The 14,843-nt window shown below is 28.5% G+C and overlaps 2 protein-coding genes and 1 long non-coding RNA gene across 3 annotated transcripts in view; 1 reads left to right on the top strand and 2 right to left on the bottom strand.

The window, feature by feature from the left end:
• Window positions 1-46: 46 nt before the first annotated feature.
• Window positions 47-7,466, top strand: aralar1 (calcium-binding mitochondrial carrier protein aralar1). The gene is made up of 16 exons (XM_015508188.2): window positions 47-387; window positions 957-1,016; window positions 1,083-1,225; window positions 2,847-2,962; window positions 3,024-3,163; window positions 3,232-3,378; window positions 3,449-3,590; window positions 4,376-4,472; window positions 4,534-4,627; window positions 4,694-4,769; window positions 5,926-6,044; window positions 6,144-6,314; window positions 6,381-6,521; window positions 6,596-6,893; window positions 6,973-7,063; window positions 7,144-7,466. The coding sequence occupies exons 1-16, from the start codon at window positions 325-327 to the stop codon at window positions 7,307-7,309; spliced, it is 2,064 nt and encodes a 687-aa protein (XP_015363674.2). The 5' UTR covers window positions 47-324; the 3' UTR covers window positions 7,310-7,466.
• On the bottom strand, window positions 4,621-5,827 carry LOC107161681 (trypsin-like). The gene is made up of 3 exons (XM_089220621.1): window positions 5,435-5,827; window positions 5,046-5,370; window positions 4,621-4,971 (listed from the first exon to the last, which is right to left on the bottom strand). Exons 1-3 carry the CDS (start codon window positions 5,783-5,785, stop codon window positions 4,784-4,786), a joined length of 864 nt encoding a protein of 287 aa, XP_089076747.1. The 5' UTR covers window positions 5,786-5,827; the 3' UTR covers window positions 4,621-4,783.
• Window positions 7,467-9,751: 2,285 nt separating the features above from the next.
• The window catches only part of LOC149058763 (uncharacterized), a 41,059-nt gene continuing 35,967 nt past the window's right edge, over window positions 9,752-14,843 (bottom strand). The window contains exon 2 of the long non-coding RNA XR_016190456.1: window positions 9,752-9,865. This is a non-coding gene — a long non-coding RNA (uncharacterized LOC149058763). The remainder of the gene's footprint in view (window positions 9,866-14,843) is intronic.

Genomic DNA, 14,843 nt, shown 5'->3' with positions numbered 1-14,843 from the left:
TCTAGTGTATTGTTATCGATTTTTTAAAATCACCGCCTTAGAAGCAGCTGCAGCTGCAGCTGCTGAGTCCTGAGCCTGGGCCAGCCAGAATCGCACATTTTGCGCATGTCTGCTACAATCAACATCAGTACTGTTATCAGCTCGTTCGGCGTTTTGTCGTAGTATCGGGCGCAACGAGTTGATGGTCGAAGCTGCTTATTCGTTTCGTGCGCGCCGAAAAAAAAACAACTCATAAACGGAAGAAGAAAATTGATTTTTTCATCGCCGGCCTTGTACTTAACGAATACCCGCTCACGGCCACTTAAACGATACCCTACATGATACATGTTTACCGGAATGAGTAATTCAACATGGGGCTTTCGGCCGAAAATAGCTCACTGCCAAGAAGTAAGTACCTGCCTGCACCTATCCAATTCTATACATAAAGTTTGTGCCGTTTGACAGAGGCGAAAACCCGTATTTTCTGTCCATCGTGTTTAAAATTGTATTGATTATTGACCGTTTGATTACAATGGGATGTTGGTCGTATTATTCATATTAGGTGCTTCTGTCTCAAATATTTGTTACCTATCTGTTTTATATCATTTTCAGCCCAATATTTGGTTCAAGCTAGCAGTTATCTTTCATTACTTCCTAAGCATTAGAATTAAATTTGAGTACTTAGCATTGAAAGACCCTACTTGTTAGGTCTCTTTAACTACTACAAATGTTAAAGTAAAATACCTATGTTTGTCTGTCAAATTTATTCTTACTGAACAATGTCACTGATTTCAACATTTCTGAATTGTGTATACATTTTTAAAATGAGATTTATAAGGTACTAGGTCAACAAGTTGATAAGGTGTTCTTAAATCTATAAAAAGAATAATAGGGGTGTGTCCAAGCATTCCGATAATTGTTTTGATGTTGGAAAATTATTATAATTTTGCTGTAATCAGATAAATTTTCTTTTACAGTCACACAATGGTTATCTTAAACGAGCGACCACAGAACAACTATTGGAAGTGTTCAACAAAGTAATATTTTCTAGAGTTAATTAACTTATAAACTAAAACATATTAAGGATTTATTTTAATTTTCAGTATGCCACTATTGAGAAGCAAGGTGAGAAATATATCAATTCTGTTGACTTCATAAAAAATTATATTGGCATTTTGAACGAACCGTCCAGCGACTTAGATTCTTTGAGACTGTTGAGTGGAATTGTTGATACTAACAAAGATGGGTATGTATTGTAGATGTATGATTGGCGTATGTATGATTAGTATGTAAAATCAATTTTTCAAAAAAAAAATTAAAAAAAATATTCATAAATATGTATTTACCCTAAATTATTGCTTATGTTATTTATTCACTTAATTTATAATGAGCATATTTGATATTATAGACTATTTTAGGTTTACAAATGGTCTTTATTGTATGTGTTTTAGACTTTTTCCATTAATTCACTACCACTATTTATTTTTTTGGTTTCTCCGTTTTTTTTTAGATTATTATATATGTATTATATTATTTTGATTTTGGGGGCATGAAGTATGCAATATGTTGTAGTATTATTTCAAATAAATGATTAGGACCATAATGCTTACACCACAATATGTACTCGACCAAGTAGCTGTTCAGCATTGGTTGGTAGGTAGCCCACTGTTTTTTATTTCAAAATTTGCTCCAAGGACTCTCAATAGTATTTGTGCGAGCCAAAGTATTAGGATCTACAAAATTAATAAGCCAAAGAAACTTTTCTAGTTCCTGTTCCCGACTGATCAGCATGTACATTGTTGCCAATTATTATTGAAAATTTTTCTGCAGGCACGACAATAATTACTGATGAGTTGCACTCCTAACAAAGGCTTGATCTAACTAATCAACACATTTCCGTGAATCATTTCATTATTATATATAATCATCTAAAATAATAACCAAAAAACAATAAAATAGTGGTAGTAAATTAACGGATAAGGTCCTGTTTTTTCACTTACACTGTATTATTAAATTAAACAGTTGTAAGTTGTTACTTATAAATTATAAGTTATTAGCGTTTGATTGTATTTTCCTATAATACAGTTAATTTAGTAGTAAATTATCATTACACATACTAATATACCTATTTTAAGATGTGTGTTTTAAAAACTATGTTCATAGCAAATTAAATTATAGACTAATAAAATATTAAATAACATTATACAGACATTTAACATTGGTATTCTATTGTTATTTATATTCTATTGTTCAAACACTAAAAATATTATAAAAGCAAAATGTAATATTCATTGTTTTATTGTATCATTTACAATAACAAGATTAAATAAATTAGTCAAAGTAATTTTTGCAGTATGTAAACCCACTACCCAGTTCATATTTTGCTATTGCTAATAAACATAATACAGTCGAGTCTCAATAAGTTGAATCTTAATGTAGATAAAAATGAATTTGAAATATTTTTTAAGCTATATACCTTTCAAATACTAAAAAATAATTTTTTAAGGGACAAGACAAAATTTGAGTTATTGAAGCTCAATCGTATTTACTCTGTACAGTGAGAGGACTTGCCAATTTTGGCAACCCCAACTGACACCTTGCCATAGTGGAACTGGTCTCTACAGATAGGTATTGAGTGAGGATGTGCAAAAATACTGATTAACATTGTGCCATGGCACATTTTTTTGTTGGACAGAGGATAGGTATTTTATGATTTTAAACTAAAATTGGGCAATGTAAATAATTTAGTTTTATTATATATATTTAAATTAGTTATTTACAGTTAAATGAAAAGAAAATCTTTAAATGATAAAAAATAAAAATAATACTTTTTACTTTGTTTTATAAAATTACAATTTATTCTTTAGACTCATTTCATTCGTGGAATTTCAAGCATTTGAAAGTTTACTGTCTGAACCAGATGCTTTATATAAAGTAGCATTTCACTTGTTTGATATAAATGGCAATGGAGAGATTTCTTATGGTATTAAAATATTAGATTACAAATTATCAATGAATAGCATGATAATTGTTTTTATTTTCAGATGAATTTGTATCAGTTATTAAAAAAACTGAACTGTACTTAAAAATACCTTTCAATTTGGATAGTCAATTTATGAAATTGTATTTTGGAGAAAAGAAAAATCGGCTTATTAACTATTCAGAATTTGCACAATTTTTACATGTATTTAATTTTTTAAAGTATTTTTAATTAAGTAAATACTAACAATTAAACTAAAATTTTTGCTTTAGGATTTTCACGAAGAATGTGGTACTGAGATTTTTCGTATTTTTGATAAATCCGGTTCTGGTTTCATATCAGCCAATGATTTTCAAGAAATAATGCTTTTGTCCAAAAGCCATTTACTAACTAGCGGTGTCCGAGATAACTTATTACCAGTAATTTAATTTAAAATCATTAATTTTTTAATACATTTGAATTTATATATATATTTTTTTTTATTTGTAGGCTGCAGGAGGAAGTCAAGGAGTACATCGTGTTAGTTTTCCATATTTTATGGCCTTTATATCACTTTTAAACAACATGGAACTTGTCAAACGTATTTATTTAAATGCCAGTAATGAAAATCGGAATCGAGAAGTTACTAAAGGTTTTTAACTTGGATTTTGTGTGATTCTCATATTGTTTATAAAAAATTAGGGATGTGCCGATATCACTTTTAACCGATAACCGATAAGCCGATATGTTATGCAGATTTAAATCCGATAACTGATATATTCAAAACTTTGAATTTCTATCCAAAAGCATGAACCGATATTATAAAATACCCAATAATACTAACCGATAAGTACTAAGTAGTAACTAGTAATACTGTAATAATCAATATTGTTATATATTATTATATTAAATAATGATTAAATTAAATAATTAATAAATACTAAAAAATAATTAATTATTTAATTATATTATACAATTAATATTTAATACAAATAGAGTTAACACAGTTGTACATAAATAATAAATATTAAATATTAAATAACAAAGTTAAAAATTTAAAACAGGTATTTAAAATGAACACTTTTCTATCTTGTTAGTTGATAATAAATTATTAACTTATTAATTTAAGTTATACATTTATAAGTTTTAACTATAGTCTATAAGTATAATTTTAACTTTTTAATAAAACAAATAAAAATTATAATAAAAAACAAATCACATAATATATAAAAAATAATAATTTTCCCTTTTTCAGTTTTTAAACATTCTTTGTTTAAGTCTTTTTATAACAATTAAAGTGTTCAATTTTTAATACAATCAAATATTTAATCTATGTATGATACATTGTTTTTTTTTTTCATATCGGTTTGTATATCGGCCCAGCCCTAATAAAAACTGCTGTTTCTTATAATGTATCATAATATTTTCGTTGTTCAGATGAATTTTTGTATTCTACTCAAGTTATGTCTCAAATTACTCCATTAGAAGTTGATATATTATTCACTCTATGCCATCTATTACATCAAAGAGCTGGGTAATTAAATTATACTAAATGTTATGTAAACATATTTTTTAATCCTATATATTTTTTTTAGAAAGATTATTTATAATGATTTACAATCAATAACACCAGAACAGTACTATAAAGAAATACATAATCGTAGAATAGCTGAAATCCATGCAGTATCTGTAAATATAATTAAAAGGTTATTATATTTTTAATCTATTATCTAAATTACTTAATCTCTATTTCAGAGTCCATCTGATAGAGGAGTTTTTATTCAAGTATTGGAGAGCTTGTATCGATTCACCCTGGGTTCAATATCTGGAGGTAATATTATTTTTCTATTTCCAGTAACACGATGACGGCATATTTGGCACTGTATCAATGTATTGATGTATCCAATTTAAGTATGGGCACACAAACATATATGTATGAGTGATACCAGCTGCTCCGCAGCGTTCTAAATCTTTCCGTTCACTATCGTTTTTTATTTCTTTGTATACTTGATGAGCTATTCCATATAATTCCCCTAAAATTAACTAGTTAAATAAGTAATATAAAGTATTCATACTATGTAGGCTATTCTAGTAGTTTACTGTATACCTTGACATATTAGTGGACCACCAGAGTCACCATCACATAATCCTTTTCCCTTATCTTGTTGTAAGCAAATGATTTTTCTCCTCTCCCAATCTTGAAGACCTGGACATGCTTTAGCAGACATTGAAGAAAATACTTTAAGTTTGTGTAAACATGTATTTTGTCGGCCAGGTGGTGTATCAACTTCTCCCCAACCAATAGCTGTACATGGTATGTAATCATTTGTTGGAAGTCCTCTATCTGATACACGAATAATATTAACAGCAATAGTCATAAGAAATGGTTTGACTCGGATGATTGCTAAGTCATTATTCGCAATTCGTTTTACCTTTTAATAATAAGCCATAACCATTTTATTAATGTTTCATATTTACATGAATAATTTTACTGACTCTATAATTTGGGTGTATGTGAACTTCTGTTCCGTGTCTGACTTGTGAATTATTTGTTCGTTCAATATAATTTACTATGCCAGCTACTACTTTGACATCGCTAGGTCTTAAACCTAATATATAATTAATAGAAAAACAGTGAGCTGCAGTCAAAACCCATTCTTCTGATACAATTGCTCCAGAACATGACATTGTCTTATGATATATGACTGTCATAAAAGGAAATTCAAAATTCTGTGCTACTTCTCCTCCGGCCAAACAAGCTTGTTGTCTAATAAGTGGTTGATTATGATAACAAACTACAGAAACTATGAATAATATGTAACTAACAATCAAATATTCAAAATTCATCTTGTTAAGTTGAAATTTAATAATATATATTTCAAAATAGAAAGTTTGATTCATGTTATCTAATATTTATTAATAGACAATAAAACCATAACAACAATGTTTAATTAAAACTAAAAAAAGTATACATGTTTTTCTTTTAGCTATTGGTGCCACAGCAGTGTATCCAATTGATTTGGTTAAAACTAGGATGCAAAATCAAAGAGCTGGTTCATTTATTGGTGAGCTTATGTACAGAAACAGTTTTGACTGTTTTAAAAAAGTGAGATATAGATTTTATAGTATTTTTTTTAAATACATTTTTTTATTTTTAATATCAATCTTTATTACTTATGTTTTAAAAAATACTATACGTGTTTAGGTAATAAGACATGAAGGAATTTTTGGACTTTATCGAGGTCTATTGCCTCAGCTCATAGGTGTTGCTCCTGAAAAAGCAGCAAAACTTACAGTTAATGATTTAGTGCGAGATAAATTACGTCAAGAAAATGGAGATTTGTCTGTCTCTTCTGAGATTATCGCTGGTGCTTGTGTTAGTATATTTTGGACTATAATAATTTAATTTAATAGCATATTTTGATATCAATATTACTTTCAGGCAGGATTTTCACAAGTTATATTTACCAACCCATTAGAAATAGTAAAAATTCGCTTGCAAGTTGCTGGCGAAATAGCATCTACAAAAAAATTGAGTGCTATAACTGTTATTAAAGAGTTAGGTTTCTTTGGTTTATATAAGGTAATACATTATATAGTAACTACAGTGTGGTATTAGTAAAAATGATTTGTAATGCATTTTTCTTTATTATTTAGGGAGCTAAAGCTTGTTTCCTGCGAGATATACCTTTCAGCGCTATTTACTTCCCTGCATACAATCATGTAAAACAAGCTTTTGCTGATGAAAAAGGTTATAATCATCCATTATCACTGTTAGCTGCTGGTTGTATTGCTGGTGTTCCAGCTGCATCATTAGTAACGCCCGCAGATGTTATAAAAACTCGGCTGCAGGTTGTGGCACGAAAGGGCCAAACTACTTATAATGGTTTGGTGGATTGTGCTATGAAAATTTACAATGAAGAAGGACCTAGGGCATTTTGGAAAGGAACAGGCGGTAAGCATGATTCTTAGTATAAAAAGTTAAAGTAACATCAAAAGTTATATTTAAATAAAAATGTATCTTTTTTGTTTAGCTCGTGTATTCCGTTCTTCACCACAATTTGGAGTGACACTTTTGTCTTATGAAATTCTACAGAGATTGTTTTATGTAGATTTTGGAGGCTCGTAAGTATTAAAAGATTAACAAATTGAAATTAATAATTTACGTGGTTAGTATATATTTTTATTTTTATTTTATTTTTTAGCCGTCCATCTGGTTCAGAAAAATTAGTTTCAGTGCAAGGGGCTGGTGATGGAATAACCCCTTCAAATCCAGATCATATTGGAGGTTATCATGCAGTGCTTCCAATATTAGAGGGAATAGAGTCTAAATTTGGTCTCGTATTTCCTAAAATTAAATCAGAAAAATAATCATATCATACTGGCTGAACAAACATTCAGAACATTAATTAATAATAATTGTTATTTGTGATATTAATATTTTTATTTCCATACAGTTTATTGTTTTAAAATTCATCAACTCAATTATATATTTATACATAAAAACACATATACACGCAAACATAAATTATGTAAATTTTCATCTTTCCTTTTTAAATTATCCTATTTTATTTTTATTATTAATACAATAATGATCTTATTTATTGTACACCAATAAAACTATTTTTTTAAATTCATTCAAATTTCAACGAATTCATTTTAGAATATGTAAAAAGAAAAATAATATCTTATAAAATATTTAAATACCTAAATTTTAATAGCTTATATATTTTAGTTCTTACTTTTTAGGATACAATGTAACTATTTAAATATTTAATTCAATGTTTAAATGGCTAGAAGTCCGGATTCCTGAACTCATCTATAATTTCACTTTTTATTGCGTTTTATATTATAGGTACCTGATAAAAATGTTTATGCATGAGCACCTATTTGGAATTTCATTTTTATTCTTGTTAAATGTTTTGCTTTTATTTTAAAACTGATAGGTTAACTATTTTTGGTTGTAACGGAATGAGGAATTATTGAGGTAGGTTTAATTGTTATGAAATATTGTGACTTTCAATGCAAATATCCGTACACTGTGATTGCATCCTGGTGATTACTGTTCTTGGAGTAATAGTTTCAGTTTTAACACCAGACCTGCACTGTTTACATATTGATTTGATTATTTATTTTTCCATAAATTTAAACATGAATATGAATTGAAACATTCACTAAAAATCACGAACTTGATACCTAAGATAATTAAAAAGTTATGCGTTTAATAAGTTAAGAATAATTTCTGTGCCTATGAGGAGTTTTGTTCAATAAAAATTCGTGCTGTCCTTTTCGTCTTGCAGTGTTTTTTGTCATATTGAAATTATAACTTTCTAAACTATAAACCAAAACTATTTATAAATGTATAATCTGTTTTGTGACAAATTTATTACATGCTTTGTTGGATGATGCTAACCTATTATGTGTTTATGCCGTTATCAAGTCTCATTAGCATAATTTGCGTCCGTGTAAAGATGAGGGGAGTGAGTTTTGTACTCTTTAAACTTTAAATAACTTCCACGCCCGTGAACAAATTTTTCATATTCCTATTTTGGAATCTGCAGATGGTTTTTGACTTAGGAATTAGGATTAACCCGTGTCATTCTAAAAGTGTAAGCATTATATTTTATCAAAGGTATTTAATTTCTACCAAAGCAATTATTAAAACTAATGTTGGAATAAATCCTCGCGAATGTAATCTAGGTAACGATGAACACAATATTATGTGTGATAAAAAAATGATGGATAATGAAAATATTAGTATGATAGTATAATATACTATATTAGTAAATAGTACTTAAGGAGGTAAAATGTATAGGAAAATCAGAATTTTCATTAAAAACCCGATTTCATTAAGAAATAAAATAATTTTTTTGTTTTAATCAAAAAATTAACACTGCAGAGATTTTCACTAAATATATTAATATTAATATTTTATAGACCGTTATAATATTAAAAAAGCGGGCAATTGGATGTTGCTCTGCTGTGCAGTAGGTTACAGGTGGGTTACTGTAGTCTGTAAAGCAGCATTTCTTAAAACGTGCATGAAACTTGACCCACCCACTTTCTATGATACGATCCATACCAATACCAAAAGTTAGCAAATAGTTAGCAACTAATAGCAAATTTAATTTCGAAGTTAGCAAATCATTATTGAGGACGTTATAAGTAATTTTCATTTGGGTGGGCCAAGTTCAGGTAACCCACCCACTTTGTCCGATCGTCACCAAACAAACACCGATAGTTGGCAAATAGTTAGCAAATCTACCTATTTTTGAAGTTAGCAAATCAAAATTCTATTTTTGGCCGATTTAAAAAAAAAATTTTATCCCACCCACTTTGTCCGATCGTCTCCAAATAAACACCGGTGGTTAGCAAATAGTTACAAAATATGTTTTTTTAAAACTCTTTAACACACGTCGTATTCTATGTTATAAATAATTAAATGTTTGTTGTAGGTATGTATAAAAACCTCTAGGTACGTATAAATAGTATAAAATTTATTCTTACATCAATAAAATAAACATACTAATAAAAAAATCATTTTTAAATCAATTTAAATTTGTTTAAATCCTAGGGATTTTGACCTTTTTTACATTAGAACTGTGTATAATATTATAATAATAAAAACATAATAATAATACAATAAACTTATTATCAACGTTATTAAAATTATTTAAAAAATATAAAATAATAAATAAAGACAAATCGTACAAAAAATAATATAGTTAACTGTTAGGTGCTTCTTGCTTTTGTTAACTGAACTATTGTCTGATGTACATTATAGCATGTGGATTTATTGTTGTATCCTTGATATTTTAAATTTTTTTTTCCAAGTCGTGTAATATTCCCATTGATCGAATCTTCGTCTAACGTAGGTCACGTAGTGAAATGATGTATAATGTAGGTATTACAGCAACTAATATGAACCTAAAAAATAAATGTCAATTTATATAGATTCTATGCATTTTTTATTAGGTAACTTTGAGTATATTTTATAAAATAAATTATATGAAATTATTGTTATACACTATTTTATACAAATCTTAATATATTTAAATAGTATTTTTAGTGAATTTTTAGAAGGGTGGCTTTTTCAGCTATCAAAAGAATCGTGAGCCACACAATATAATGAAAAATAATATAAAGAACCAACATGAAAATTAATAATAATAGTTTAATACATTTTGCCTATTATTTTATTAGTAATATTATTAAGATGCAACCATTTGTTTTTATTTTTATTCTTATTAGGTATTTTTTATTAAATTTGGCCTTTTTATTTGGGTTTGGGTTTGGGTTGAGATGGTAAAAAAACACAACACTTTTATTTGCTTTATGTCACTAATTATTATATTGCATTATTACAGCCAAATAATACACGGACATGAAGTTCGTGAAAATTAAGAAGGTATAGTTAATACTATTATAACAAGGGCAAAGTAAATAAATGTGCGGCTCCCATGTAGAGGTTCAAACATAGGAAATAAAAAAAAAAAATTAATATTATAACATGTTCAAATCCCATGTAGATATAAAAATATTTTAGTAGCCCCCTCCCCTTTCCGTAAAAAAGGCGTATGTATGCTACTCAATCAGATTGAGTTAACAATTATAATATGTTGTTTAGAAATAGTTACTACTAATATCATGAGGTTAGAAATATTTTAGAAGTTGTCATACCCCCAAGGATACAAAACATCATATTCATACACGTTCCTATTTAATAAAACACTAAAAAATACACCTAATAACTATAATATCGTATATGAGTATACATAAGAGTTTTTATGATGAATAATATCGAAATTCATAATCTAAAAATAATGTAAAAAAGTCATGCAAAAATAATTATTAATAATTTTATTTGCTAACTATTTGCTAATTACCGGTGTTTGTTTGGAGACGATCGGACAAAGTGGGTGGGATGAAACTTTTTTTTTTAAATCAGCAAAAAATATAATTTTGATTTGCCTTTATTTATTAATTTATAATTTAAATATTTTTAAATAATTTTAATCACATTGACTATAAGTATGTTATATTATTATTATGTTTTTAGTATTATAATATATAAAATTCAAATATAAAAAGTTAAAAATCCCTAGAATTTAAGTAAATTTAAATTGATTTAAAAATGATTTTTCATAAGTATATTAATTTTATTGATGCCTACGATTAATAACGTCTTCTCCTTGGTATTTCACAAACAAAAATCTTCACAAAGACCTAAAAATTCCTACACTTAATCAATTAGCAAAAGCACATTACTCTAAATTTTACTCCAACTTAAACTCTCACAGTAATCCATTAATAAAGCAACTTTCTTCCACCTCACTTCCTGGCAATGTACGCAGAAGACTAAAAAGGCAGTGGCCTAGAGACCTGCTAAAATAAAAAAAATAAAAACCCACGACATCTAAAATGTTCTCGGTCGGGTGGTGTTGCTGAGTGCCTGCCCCTAAATGCTAAATTCTGCTATTTCATACTATATTAATTATCAAATTTGCCCATTGTACATAGTTGTATAGATTGTAAATTACTTAAATATATATATATAAAAAAAAAATTTTATTGATGTGAAAATAAAATAAAACAATATTATGAATTTTAGTGTTTTCTAACTACAAAAAAAATTATATTTAATGTTATTTTTATACCACTTATACGTAGAGGTGTTTATACATAAAACAAACATTTAATTATTCATAAGTCATAACATAGGACAATATGTGTTAAAGAGTTTAAAATAAAATAAATTTTGTAAGGTGTTTGCTAAAAGAATAGTAGATTATCATATTGAGTTTCTGTAGGCAGACGAAGAATCGACTTGAAAAACTTATAAAAAAATTCCAAGACGATCGGACAAAGTGGGTGGAATGAAATTTTTTTTTTAAATCAGCCAAAAATAGAATGTTGATTTACTAACTTTAAAAATAGATTTGCTATGATTTGCTAACTATTTTTTCTAACTACCGGTGTTTTTCTGGTGACGATTGGACAAAGTGGGTGGGTTACCTGAACTTGGCCCACCCAAATGAAAATTACTTATAACTTCCTCAATAATGATTTGCTAACTTCGACAATAAATTTGCTATTATTCGCTAACTATTTGCTAACTTTTGGTATTGGTATGGGTCGTATCATAGAAAGTGAGTGGGTCAAGTTCATGCACGTTTTCTTAAACTATGTTCCGCGAACCCTGGGGTTCCGCGTAGATCACTTCAGAGTTCCGCGAAGCTTAAGTAATTTTTTTTAAATGTTCAAGAAAATTACTTTAAAATATTCATTATGGTAAAAAATACTTGTATATTAAATAATATAGTACCTATAATAATAAAGTACCTATAAGCTATATGGAGTAATCTATCAGCTATAACTCTATATTCAATATAATCTATACTTCTACTATTATAATTTATTTGCAAATAATTCTAAAAAAAGCTAAAAAGCTAAAAAAAGTAGGGGTTCCACGATAAAAAGTTTAAGAAACCCTGTTGTAATGGATGGTATTAAATTTGAATTCAATGATATACTATCATTGTATACGAAAAACGCTTCTGAGAGGAGACGATTTGACAGTCTAGGATATGTTATACTATATTAATTAGGTACATTATTCTTATTTCAAAAAAAAAAAAAAAAAAATGTTGGTACCAATAAAATATTCTTTACTTTTTCTCTTCTGATCGGCCTCTTTTTATTGCACCAAACCTCTATAACCATAAGTCTATGCTGTATTTTCACACTTATTCTTGGAATTGCTTTACAATTCTTACACTGTTTCGCATTACTTCTTCTCGCCATTTGCAGTCTAATTGGGACCTATTCCTTCCACTTTTAAAGGTAATATAATGTTCTTCTCTCTTCATAAAATATATGTTCACAATGGCCAAATCATATGCTGTAGCGAAATCAAGTACTTTTCCTCCTGCATCATTTCTGAGGCCTAATCCATACCCTCCATGTACTCTATTGTAGCTAGTTCTATCACAGCCTACATGACCATTCATATCACCAATAATCACAGTCTCCTCCGCTCCTGGTATTCTCTATATTACTTTGTCCATTTCCATCCAAAACTCTTCTTTCTGACTTTCCTCAGATACTATATGTGGAGTACATGCACTAACTATATTCTATACCTTTTCTCCCACCATTACTTTCACTACAATTACTCTATCACTTTTTCTGAAAACCTTAACTACTTTTCCTTTCATTTCTTTATCTAATATTATTCCTACATCGTTCCTTACATATTTTTTTCCTGAGTAAACTATTTTGTACCCTTTACCAATCTCCCTTGCCTTTTATCCCTTCCACTTTGTTTCTTGCACACAACAGACATTCGCATTTCTTCTCCTCAGAACTCTCCTCCTGCTAATTTTCTGAATCTACCTGTCAGTGTTCCTATATTCCATTAACATACCTCACTTTAAACCTATTCTTCGTACTCATCTACCTTCGAAATCTGTGATGCTTTCTCAACACCGTTGACATCACGGGCGTTGGCGCGCAAATGTGACTGATGAAGCGGCTGCCGCACCGATTATTCGGCTGGTACTGGTCACCCCATTTCTCAGACTAACTCCATACCCAACTACTACATTTACTCTCACTTGTTTTCCCCGCGCAAATCCGAGATGGGAAAACACGCCTACCCAATTTGTTGGACCTCTCATACTGGTTTGACAAAAATGTTACACCAGCTGTCGACCTAACGCAACCTCGTTTGTCACATTTTACAACTGGCCGAGGAGCCGTGAAAGTATTCTAATTCCCTTCCACATGGGTAAAGTATTTAGTTTTAATAGTTTGTATAAATATAAAACAAATAAACTCATAAATAAATTATATCTTTATGACAGTGTACATATTAGGATATTTTATTTATTAAATAACTAGGTAGGTATTAATGTTTAAAATCCACGTTACAAAAGTAGAAAGTGACTATGTAGGTATATACTATAATATACGTGATTGTTCGTGGGGAATAATAAGCGTTTTTTGGCGTGAATAATCGACATAAAATTTTAAATGGCATTTAAACCATTAAGTAAACTTAAATGACTGAGTATTTTTTGTTACTACGTGAAATATAAATGTTTAAAATCGTAGCTCGTAGGAAATTATGTATAACTTTTGGCAAATGGTTTTAGGTGATGATACTCTAATAGGAAAAGCCAGGTTAAGATATTTCGCGTCTCGGAACAGGTATTTTTCCGATTATTGATTACTATATTATACCATAATACGAATTACTACCGCCTTTTTTAATCCCACTCCGATGATAAAACAATAATTTTTAGTATTAGAACTATATTTTAAAATATTAATCCATTATGTGGTTATTTTTTTAATATATGTTCGGTGTGTAGATAAAGTGATCATAACAATAATACTTAGTTAGTTACTTAAAATAAGTACCTATTGTTTAATAGGTACTAAGAATAATAAATAAACAAATACAGTAATATTAAATAGGTAGTTTATTATAAAGATGTCCATCATTATTCATTGGACTTTATTAAGAAGTCTAAACTCTAAGTATTTTGAAAAATCTATTGACTGTATCAAATAATAACTTATGTTTGGTTAACTACTTTAAAGTGAAATGTTTCAAATTTCTGCAGACTGTGATCAATATTTGTTCAAAATTAAAATCGTTTAATGTGAATCCTTTATTCTGAATAACTGTTACCTATGCGTGAATATCGAATTGCGTAGAAAGCCAAACCTTAGATGTTCATAAAAATGTTTGTAGGACTACATTTAATTTTTTTTTATTGATGTTAATTAATATCTAGGTACGAGCAAGGCCAGCTATTGGCGTGGCAACGTCGCCACGCGTGTAGCAAACCATCTAATATGCCTTTAAAATAAAGAATATTAATTTTTCTTAAAAAAA

The sequence above is a fragment of the Diuraphis noxia genome, unplaced genomic scaffold (genome assembly GCF_037042655.1).
Source record: "Diuraphis noxia isolate RWA-SAM2 unplaced genomic scaffold, SU_Dnox_SAM2 contig0002, whole genome shotgun sequence".
Taxonomy (NCBI): Eukaryota; Metazoa; Arthropoda; class Insecta; order Hemiptera; family Aphididae; genus Diuraphis; species Diuraphis noxia.
This window is presented reverse-complemented; position numbering and strand designations above follow the sequence as displayed.

Bases quoted from the DNA above. Each gene is read 5' to 3' on its own strand.
- aralar1 (XM_015508188.2), top strand. From the start codon at position 325: ATGTTTACCGGAATGAGTAATTCAACATGGGGCTTTCGGCCGAAAATA. The intron at 4,628-4,693 runs GTAAATATAATT...TCTCTATTTCAG, and splicing joins CTGAAATCCATGCAGTATCT to AGTCCATCTGATAGAGGAGT. The intron at 7,064-7,143 runs GTAAGTATTAAA...TTTATTTTTTAG, and splicing joins TATGTAGATTTTGGAGGCTC to CCGTCCATCTGGTTCAGAAA.
- LOC107161681 (XM_089220621.1), bottom strand. From the start codon at position 5,785: ATGAATTTTGAATATTTGATTGTTAGTTACATATTATTCATAGTTTCT. The intron at 5,371-5,434 runs GTCAGTAAAATT...TATTATTAAAAG, and splicing joins ACATACACCCAAATTATAGA to GTAAAACGAATTGCGAATAA. The intron at 4,972-5,045 runs GTATACAGTAAA...AGTTAATTTTAG, and splicing joins TGGTCCACTAATATGTCAAG to GGGAATTATATGGAATAGCT.